The 10774-nt window shown below is 46.3% G+C and overlaps 1 protein-coding gene across 1 annotated transcript; it reads right to left on the reverse strand.

Moving 5' to 3' along the window:
* Nucleotides 1-6696: 6696 nt before the first annotated feature.
* On the reverse strand, nt 6697-7651 carry TMSB10 (thymosin beta 10). Its single transcript, XM_012644205.1, has 3 exons — nt 7578-7651; nt 7204-7318; nt 6697-6978 (listed from the first exon to the last, which is right to left on the reverse strand). Exons 2-3 carry the CDS (start codon nt 7301-7303, stop codon nt 6944-6946), a joined length of 135 nt encoding a protein of 44 aa, XP_012499659.1. The 5' UTR covers nt 7304-7318; nt 7578-7651; the 3' UTR covers nt 6697-6943.
* Nucleotides 7652-10774: the final 3123 nt, after the last annotated feature.

A 10774-nucleotide genomic window follows, 5' to 3' on the forward strand; every position in this document is an offset into this window, starting at 1 on the left:
CAAAAAAAAAAAAAAAAAATCTGAACATTCTTTCTTTGTCTTTTGTCATCTTGACATTTTCAAATGATATAGGCCAGTTGTTTGTAGAATGTCCTTCACATAGTTTGTCTGGCATTTCTTCATGACTGGACTCACGTTATGCATTTTTGGCAGGAATATCACGAACGTGATGCTGAATTCATATTAGTGTATCATATCAGGAGATACATAATGTTGGTTTATTCCATTATTGGTGATGCCAACTTTAATCTGATTTTTTTTTAATGATAACATATAACCTAGGTTTAAAACAATCTCTGTCGGCCGGGCATGATGGCTCACGCCTATAATCCTAGCGCTCTGGGAGTCCTAGGCGCGAGGATCACTTGAGGTCAGGAGTTTGAGACCAGTCTCAGCAAGAGCAAGACCTGTCTCTATTAAAAATAGAAAAAAATTAGCCAGACATCTGTAAATAGAAAAAACTAGCCAGGCATGGTGGTGCATGCCTGTAGTCCCAGCTACTCGGGAGGCTGAGGCAGAAGATGGCTTGAGCCCAGGAGTTTGAGGTTGCTGTGAGCTAGGCTGATGACACGGCACTCTAGCCCAGGCAACAGAGTGAGACTCTGCCTCAAAAATAAATAAATAAATAAATAAAGAAAGAAAGAAAGAAAGAAAGAAAGAAAACACAACAATCTCTGTCTTCTCTTTCACTAGCCAGAGTGATTAGATCAAAGATGGGCCCCTGTCTTAATTCAGGCCGGTGAAAGATAGGCCCAGGATTTTTGTTTGAACTGGATGAAAGAAAGTTCTCTTTTCTGCTGTTCCTACACCTAGGAGGAATGTAATCTTTGAGGTGTAGCAGCCATCATGTCACCATGAGGGGAGAGTCAGCCCGGGACTAAAGAAGCAGAGCTGAGAGATGGAGAAAGAGAAACCAGGTCCTGTGACATCATCTGACTTTCTCCATCAGCCACACCTGAAGGAAAACCTACTCCGCGGACTTCTCATTTATGTGAGTAAATAATCCTTTTTGCTTAAGCTAGGTTAGAGAGAGTGTTTTTTCTTTTGTCTTTTTTGGTCACAAACCAAAGAATCCTCACAATACAATTATGCACTTTACTGATTTTTTTCTAAGAACAAGCCAGATCAAGTAACCTGAACATCTATGTAGCAGGAAACAAAATAAAGGATAGCTTGGCAAGGAGATAACATTTGGACAAAAAAAAAAATGACTCAAAGAATAGGTTCTTTTTAGCTACAGATGCCTCAGATGAAGGTCTTGCGGCTGCACTGACTCAAGAGTAAGAGTTTTTCTTGGCAGAATTGTCTTCCTAGAGAACAAGATTTCTCCACAATATAGAAAAAATTCTTAGTTATGGATGGGGTGTTTGATAACCTTAAATAGCATTCATAGGGCCAGTGGTTTTCAATCTTCTAAATATTCTAACTGATAGCCAGGCCAAGGAGCCAAGTCCTTCTGATCTCGTTGATTTCTATGAAACACACCAATTCAGCAGTAAAGAGACAAAGATGCCACAGGATTTCAGAGTAAATGTTGAGTAAAGCCAGGATGGAGCCAACAGGGCAGTCTCTCAGACAATGTTAAGATCTTGGTCTTCTGAATTTTGTTGCGAAGGTAAAAGAAACAAGCTTAGTGCCCTTTTAGTTTTAAATCAGGATACAGAATTCTATGATCCCATATTTTGTCATTAATCTGGGTTATCTGTTCATTTTGCCTGTGAGAGAATGAGGTTAAAAAGAATCCATTTTGTTTATCCTGAGCAAGTACCTAGCCTAGGACCCCCAGTACTTAGCAGATGCTGGATAAATGTGGTTGAATAAAAGGAGAAAGCAATGAATCAGTTAATAACTACAGCTCCTTCAGTTTGTCTGGCCCTAACTAGCTGTTGATTCCCACCAACCCAGCCTGCTTTTCTCCCCTCATGTGCTTCCACCCCCACTGGTGTTTGTTCTCTGGGTTTGATCGATACAGGTTCTTTGACACTGTGATGTCTTCCAAATTCACCCTGCCCTTCTCAGGGATCAGAGCCATAGGCACCAACTTTATTGTGGCCTTGTTTTATTGTCTCTCTTTACAATGTGTTGGCCATAAAATTAATTTATGATACTTATTTGGGAACCCATAAAAAACACTTTCTCCAAAGTACTGTGTCTCCCTATGTACTTTCTGGGAAATGCCCTGGTTATAGGATGCTTAGTCGTCCCCTCTGGAACTAAAGGAAGAAAAATGAAGTCACATAGACAAATAAAAGTTTCTGTTTGTCTGTAATTTGCCCACATAATCTGAAGTCTTGCTACTTCTCCCTCTGCAATATCTTTTATATCAGCCCTGCTTTCCTATCCCTGTAGTTAGTGGTGGGCTGCAGCCAACTGGCACCAGCTTGCAAAGAGCCAATTATTAAATTTGCAGAAAGCAGGCAAGGTGGTTGTTAAACTGTCGGCAGCTTGAAATTGGCAATATTTATACCATAGAAATCAGCAAATGCTACAAATCAGTTCCTCCCACCTCAACCCAGAACCGAGTGGACTGCTAGATACTTGCACATACTGTTAATATTATGTAAAGGTCTTTCTCTGATTCAAGTCCTCATTCCCTCTCGTCTGGACTATTACAATATCCTACTGACCAGTATCTCTGCACTTGGATTCTTCTCATTCCAGCTGATCATTGTTAGAATACTCGTGACTATAAGTAACAGAAAACACAACTATACATTTCTTAAATATAAGCAAAATTTATTATTTCATATAAAAAGTTCAAAGATAGGGCACTCTCAGGAAAACTCAGCAGCTCAAGGGCTTTTTCACCAAGTACCCAGATTTTTTTCATTCTTCAACTTTGCCACCCTCAGCATGTTAGCATTTGCCCTAATGGCTTCAAGATGACTGTCATGGTTCAAGCAGTACATTCTCACACAATGACATTTGTACTTTTTCCTTACGTCCTTGTTAAAGAGCAAATACGAGCTTCCAAGAAGCCCCTATGCAGGCTTCCTCTTGGGTCTCCTTGGCCAGAATCACAGCCCACACCTATTCTTAAGTCAGTCACCGGCAAAGGTAATGGAATTATTGGGATTAGTTTAGACCACTGGTTTCCAACCCACTAGAACCAACACCTCCTTATATGTAAAATATTTTATAACACTCCTCTTTCCTGAAATGAAAATCAAAGATAATAAAGCCTGCCCCAACACACACTTTAAAAAAATAAATCTATATAAACCCTAGCTGGAATATACAGGTAAAATAAAGAAACTTGATTTATAAAAAATCATAGGTATATACATTTTAATATATATGGTACATTGTCTGATGGGTTCTAATTATTTCCTGCTTTCCCTATAACAGAATTATATATCCCAGCTTGATGGCTTGTGACTAACAGTGCCTCACCAAATTGATGTAAGTCTTGAAGATTTGCTTTGGCCAACATAATGTGAATGGAAGTGCCACAACTGAGAAGAGCTTGAAAAGCCCTTGCCTGACTCTGCCACTCCTTTTTCCTTCTGCCATAACAGCTGCTCCTCTCCCCTGGCTCTCAGAATGAGAAGGATATGTGGAACAGAAGCACAGCTGCAACTGATGTATAATGTGAAGGAGAAATAGATTTCTATTATTGTATGCTGGTGACATTTTGGGGGTTGTTTGTTACTGCAGCATAACCTATCAAAAGCTGACTAATACAAAATGGCACAATAATATTCTAGAATATAAAGAGGCAGTTTGCACTTTGTGTATGTTTTTACCTACCCATAGCATTACCATGATCCATCAGCTTCAGATGAACACTGATACAATTGTGTTGTATGAAACAATTCAGAAACCAAGAGGATATTGCTGTTAGTGCCATGATTTTCTGCAATGGTGATCAACTCTTAGTGAAGCTGTGAGTTAAAAAAAGGCATCTCTCAATTTATATTTGCAAGTTTACATTCTTGGAAAATGAAGTCTATAATAAAATTGGCAAAATCAGTTGTTGCTAGACTCATATAATTATGAGATGTTTCACCTACATGAAAAGAAGTCGCGGGTCTATTTACATAAAGTTCAAAAACAGGCAAAATGTATACATGTTGTCAGAACATACATAGGTATGTAGACTGGAAGGAGGCACCAGGGTGTGTTCAGTTTGTGAAGATTCATCAAACTGTACACTTATGTGCATTTTTCCATATGTATGTTATACTACAGTAAAGAGTTTTATAAAAGGCACGCGGGGCATGAAACAGATCTTGATGTGTAGGATTGTCCTATGCATTGCAGGATGTCAAGCATTCCTGGTCTCTGTCCATGAACTGTCAATAGTGTCCCCTGATGATTTTGACAACCAAAACAAAACAAAATGTCCTCACAAATTTCTATATTGCTGAATCCCCAAGTGCTATAAATTTATACTAATCAAGCCTCACTCCCTGCGCTGAGCCCCTTGAAGCTTATCAACTGCCTGATACCTGAATAAAATTGGTCTTCCATTATCCATTCTTCATAGGCAGGGTGGAAGGGGATGAGGCATGGGTGGTGGTGATGGTGGTGGTAGTGATGATGATGATGGTGATGGTGGCAGTGGTGAAGGTGATGGCAGTGGTGATGATGGAGGTGGTGGTGATGGTGATGGTGATGGCGATGATGGTAGTGATGGTGGTGGTGATGGTAGTGGCTGGGTAGATAACCACCCGTGTCTGTAACAGTATCCTCCAGATGCTATCACATACATCTCAGATCACTTTGCCCCAACCCCTCATATCTCCAGTGGCTGTCAACTATCTATAGATAAAACACACCCAACTTACCTTGTAGGCTAATTTTGAGGCTGCTTCAGTTTTCGCTGAACCATTGCCTTTCCCTTTACTGAACGCATCACTACGTGTTGTCCCTCCTTCCGTTGAGAAAGTCCTGCTTTCATTTTCACTTCTCTGGGCCTTCGTTCAAATTAATTCCTCTTCTATGAAGCAGCCCTCTGTCCTGAGTTAACCATTCCTTTGTCTACCTTCCCACGGTACTTTACTTATATCTCACTTCAGCATTTCTTTCTTTCTGCCTTTTGTATAGTTAGTTGGCATATGTCTTTTATAGCTTCCACAGGCCTCGTACTGTGATAGGCACTCACAGGCTGCTAAACGAATGCATGCTGAAGTAAACTGAACAAGAACACAGCTTCTGAATTTCACAGAAATCAGCACCCGAATATCCAAAATCTTTTAACTGGCTGAGACCTATAGTTGTCATCTGGCTAATATAGAGCTTTCTACCAATCGCCTCAATTGTGAATTAACTGTACTTCCTCTCATTGTAACAGGATTGTATCCTAGACTGGCCTCAGGGAAGGAAATGAAGATGTTTGGCTTCCCTGAACCAAAGTAACTTCCACAAATTCATCATGCTAGGGCCCTATCAATGTACATGGGAATCAACAAGACAGAGGGGGAGGGCAGCTGGTGGCAGCTCAGCATTAGCAGGGCCAAGATGGAGCAGGTAAACCCAGGTGATACTTCAGTTACAATTCAGTGAACACTCACTGAGTGTCTACTATGTGCTGGCTACTGTGTGGGAGGTCACCAATATCAATAATAGGAATCCTTCTCCATTAGCTCTACCCAGGAAGGCGATCACGTGTACCAGGCGGGAGGTACAGATAGGAGCTGAGAGGAGGAATGTCTCTGGGCATCAGTTTCCATGGGCAGTGGCTTCCTTGGCCTGGGTGTCCCGACTCTGGTCTGTTGTGGCTGCCTGTCTCACTAGATTTGAAATTCCTTGTGGACAGGGATGGTACCTCATTTGAATTAACTGCCCTCACCCAGTGCTTAGCCCCTTGGGGCCAAGCAAAAATGTGAAACAAATCACCAAGCAATGTGTCACCCTTTCCTCCCTCCTTAAAGAAAACTCCACCCCTGGAATGATAAGCCAGTTTCTTCTGCTCCTGAATGCCTTGCAGCCCCAGGCTCCAGGCCCCTAGGGGCTGGTGCTACCCCTTCTGTGGGTTCAGGGTGTGACCCCATGGGGCTCTGCTGTCAGTGCCAACCCCCCTCCCCCCCTTTCACGTTCCCACCCTTCCTGCTGAGCACAGCACTGAACTCCCTCTAACGGCCAATGCTTTTGTGAGAGGTTCTGAGCCAGGGTTAAAAGACAAAAAGCTAGGCTCTCCGTTCCTCCCCCTCCTCCCTCCCAAGTTCTAGTGTGGGTTCATCTAGTTCCCAAGTTCCTGCTGCTGTTTCCCTAGATCCCGCCTTTGTTTTTGTTGTAACGCCTCTTTTTTTAAGCTCCGGAAGAAAGCCTTCTGGACTTTGTGACCTCACCCAATTTCCAACATTCCATATTGTGTTTCCTCCCTTTCTTCCCAGACTTTAAATCACTGTTCTCTTCCGCTGCAAATCAGCTATGAGAAGGCGAGAGGGAAACCAGTGGGACTCTAAAAGCTTATCAAAACCAAACCCTGCTCTTTTTCCCAAACAGCTTGCAGGAGACAAAGTTGGGTTAAATTTTACATGGATTGCATTAAGAGCAGGAGCTAAGCAGCTAGTAAGCTATGAATTCTTATGGAGAAGCAGGTACAGCCAAAACTGAAAATGGTCCCTCCGAGCCAGCCCATTCTGCGACCCCCCTCCTCCCTCCTGCGGCAGGAACTCGATTCCGAGGAGTGGGGCTTTGCTGCAGCGGCGCTGCCCACGCATACTCAACTAAGAGACTCAGACCACGCCAGCCATGCCACGAAGTGTGTTTTATTTTCATTAATCATACAAACAATTTTCTATAATATCCCAGGCAAACCGGAGAATTTGGCAGTCCGATTAGGGGTCCCTTCAAAGACCCACGGGCCGGTGGCATCGGCGCGGAGTGCCCGGGTTCACAGTGCAGCTTGTGGCGCGTGTCCATCTTGCAGGTGGCTCTTCCTCCACATCACGACTGGGGTCTCGAAGATGACGGGGACAGTGAATCCTCCAAGCTCTTAGGAAATTTCACTCCGCTTCTCCTGCTCAATGGCTGTGGAGAGCGGGAAGCGGGCACGGGAGGGTGAGGCCACCTGCAACCCCCCAACCGTGGCACCCACGAAGTCGGGGATTAAGAAAGAAGCTTGGGACTGGGGAGGGACAAGGCGCTTTGTGTAACTGACAGGGTTGCTAGGGCCGCCGGGAGCGGGGCGGGTTTGCAAGGGCAGGGCAGGGTGAGGGGCTGGGCTGGGGGCCCGGGAGGCGGGGGCACACTCACTCTCTTTGGTCGGCAGGGTGTTCTTCTCCTGCGTCTCCGTCTTCTTCAGCTTGGCCTTATCGAAGCTGGCGATTTCCCCCATGTCCGGTTTGTCTGCCATTTTCTTAAAACAATCCTAGTGGGGAAACCAAGGCGGTTGGCCTGGGGCTGGGGCCAGCGTCCCGCTCCGCGCACGGCCGACGCCTCTCGACGTGGCACTCGCGCCCGGGCGTTCCCGGCAGCCCCGAGCCCCACACCCCGCTCCCAAACCCCGGGCGTGGTCGGCCCGCCCGAAGTCCCGTCGGGGAAGGGCGCCTGTTGCGGCCGCGGCGCGCCCACCGGATGCACCGGCTCCGACCCCACCCCGGCCGGGTGCCCCCCAGCGCCGCGCTCACCCTGGCGTCCCGCTCCGAGCCCGGGCTCCCGGTGCTCCCACTCGAGTTGCTGCAGCAAGAGACAAAAGAGCGGCGCCCGCCCCTCGCCTTATATACGCCGCGCCCCGCCCCGCCCCTCACCCGCCGCAGCGGGGGCGGCGCTGGCACCGGAGGGGCGGGGGTGGCGCGGGCGGCTCGTCGCCCCGGCGCGCTCTCCGCGGGGCTGCCAGCCAGGTTGGGCGCGGCTCCTCCCGCGCCCCGCGCCCCGGGCTCGCCGTGTCCTAGGCGAGGGGGCTGCAGGCGCCGCTCGGGTGTGCGCCAGGCCCCCGGGTTTTCTTTTTAGCTGCATTTGCCTCTCTCCCGGGAATCTGCTGCTCAGCCCCGCAGAAAGGGTGTGGAGGCCGGAAGGGGAGGGGTGCGTGGTTTTGAGTGTGTGTATGCAGCGTGCAGTTGTGGGAGTGGATGTGCGGGCGTGCACGCACGCTCTGCAGCAGTCCTTGGTCGTAGGAGACACGCCACCTGTGTCGCCCCCACGTTTCTCGCCTTTGCCCCTCTTTTCCTCTCCTTGGTGAATCTGAGTCCATCCTCGGTCTCGAACTAAAACAACCCGAGCCCAGGGCCCCAGAGGTGAAGCGGGGGCGGGAGAGGGGGCCGGGGGGCGCAAATAGGTTTCCAATGCTCTTTGCTCCGGTTGGGGGCCAGTTGCTCTCTCATTGTCGTCCCCCTTTCCGGATCTGGGCAGTTGCCGCAGGAGCCTTGGCGTGGCGGGTGCTCCCTAAATGCCGTTTGGAAGCATTGTCTAAAGGGCGGTGGTGGGAGCAGGGAGTCCCGGAGGGCTCGCAATGTTCCTTCTCTCCCTGGGTTCCTGGGAACACTGTATCAGCGGGTGCGATTTTCTTCCTTGAAGTTAACCTTGAAGGTAATAGAGACCCATATGCCTACAAACGTTCTTGTTTTTCTTATCAACTCATTATAGAAGTAGTATAATGCCATTATTCAAATCGTTCTTAGAAAAGTTGTACTTTCAGCCTGTGCAACACCTTTAGACAATAAGTTCCATAATTTAACAGCCCAGGGGGTGAAGCTGATCATTCTTTTATTTGTCCTGAACGTCCCTTTTTCAAGTGTGAAGGAGTATTACCAAGCTCTGTTTAAGTGGGATTTGATGGAAATGTCCTACATTCTGTCCAGTCCCTTCCTAATTTTATCTGCCTTTCTCACATTCCCTCAGTGTATTTGGAACAGTGGGAAGAAAATTTAGGCTTATGCATTTGCTGTAACAAATTGTGTGACCTTGGGCAAGTGTTTTCCTACACCTCGGTTTCTTTGTCTGTAAAATAGCTTTGGCTTAAGCTTAAATGAGATAAAGAACAGGCATCAAGTGGATACTTAATTGACAGTCCCATTAGAATGCCACACACAAACTTTGTTAGTGTATCGTCAACTACTGCCACAATATGCTACGTAAAAAAGCACCCCAAAACTCAGAGGCTTAAAATAATGATTGATTCTTGTTCATATATGGGCAGGTAAGATGGTGCTGGGCTGGGCTAGGCTGGGCTTGGCTCCAAATTGTGGGTCACGTCTGGATTTGCTCCACCGGTGTCTCATCCTCTGGCTGCTTCTCCAGGTGCTGGCAAAACAGCAGAGGGCTGTAGTGCAAGAAAGTGTAGAAATGTTGAAGTATGAAAGTATATCATAGCATGCTATGTCTGCTAACATCCCATTGGCCAAGCCCACCAGGGGAGTGGGGAAGTATATGGTAGGAGAGGAAGAGGAGTGAATATTTCCTGAATGAAAATCGAGCTTCACAGTCAGGGTAGGCAAATAACTGTAAAACAGCCTCCAAGGTGGCTTAATACAATAAAAGTTTATTTTCCACTCATGCAGCAATATTCTATGCTGCTGTTCCTGGTCAGGCAGCTCTCTTCCATGTAGTGACTTAGGCACCCAGGCCCCTTCTCTCTTGTCACTCTGCCCTCCCCTGGGTCCTAGAAGTCCACATTAACCAGCCAGTGGATGGGGAAGGAGGAAAGGATAGAGGACCACATTAGAGTTTTTATGGGCCAGACTTGGAAGTAGTCTCCATTGCTTCTGCCCTTATTTCTTTGGCCAGCGATCAGATGCATGTTCTCACCTAACTGCAAGGGAGGCTGGGAAACGTAGTCTAGCTGTGCCTAGGAGACAAAGAAATCGGGGTTGTGCGACTAGGAACAGTCTCTGCCACACATTGTTGAAGGATCTGCTGAACTTGAACATGAAAACATCCAGACATCTGGAGACAGCGAGCCTTCAGAGGGTTTCACTGGCACTTGATTTCCTTTTCAGATGCAATGCCAAGCATTGTTTAGATATTACCTTCCTGGGCCTCACATTTGGCCTGGATGTGGGAATATTCAGTTGTCCCAATTTGGACCCATGGTGAACCCCAATTCCAACTTCCTTATTATTTAGAAAACAAAGGAATCTATTTCTTTTAACTATAGCTGTGGGGACACAGGTTTGGATACACAATAAGCATGCAGGATTCCTAAGCAAAGGTGTGTAAGTGGACCTGCAGCATTCCTTATTCTCACTCAGTGCAGACCTGTGGTCCATCTCTGTGGCAGTGGTTTTAAAGCATCTGCATATTCTTTGGCACTTCCCACCATTTCTTGAGTATAGACTGGCCTTAGTGACTTTCTTCTAATGAACAAAATGTGGAAGAAATGATGCTTTGTGACTTTTGAGGCTAGATCATAAAAGACCACATGGTTCTGCCCGACTTTCTCTCAGGCTCCCAGGACTGAGAAAACTACGCATCTACAAGGAAAGGCCACACTTAGGCATTCGGGCCATAGCCTTAGCTGAGATCAGAGCTAACCGCCAACATCGGCCACTATCTGTGCAAGTGAATGAGGCTTCAAATCTTCAAACTGCCCCAGCTAATGCTGAGTGGAATAGAGACAAACTGTTCCTATCCAAATTGCAGGCTCATGAGCAAGATAAACGTGGTAGTTGTTTTAAGATACTAAGTTTCAGGATTTTTTATTACACAGCATTAGATAACTGGAACACGATGAGACAGAAAAATCATAACGCGGTGGCCCCAGGGTTTCAGGTCCCATTGGGGATGTTTCCTAAATATTTTCCATAACACTCACACATATACTTATTCAATAAATGTTTATTGAATGTCCATGAAATACCTGGCAGTGTTCTGGGGGTAGAAGATATCA

Source organism: Propithecus coquereli, unplaced genomic scaffold, assembly GCF_000956105.1.
Source record: "Propithecus coquereli isolate 6110/MARCELLA unplaced genomic scaffold, Pcoq_1.0 Scaffold208, whole genome shotgun sequence".
NCBI lineage: Eukaryota > Metazoa > Chordata > Mammalia > Primates > Indriidae > Propithecus > Propithecus coquereli.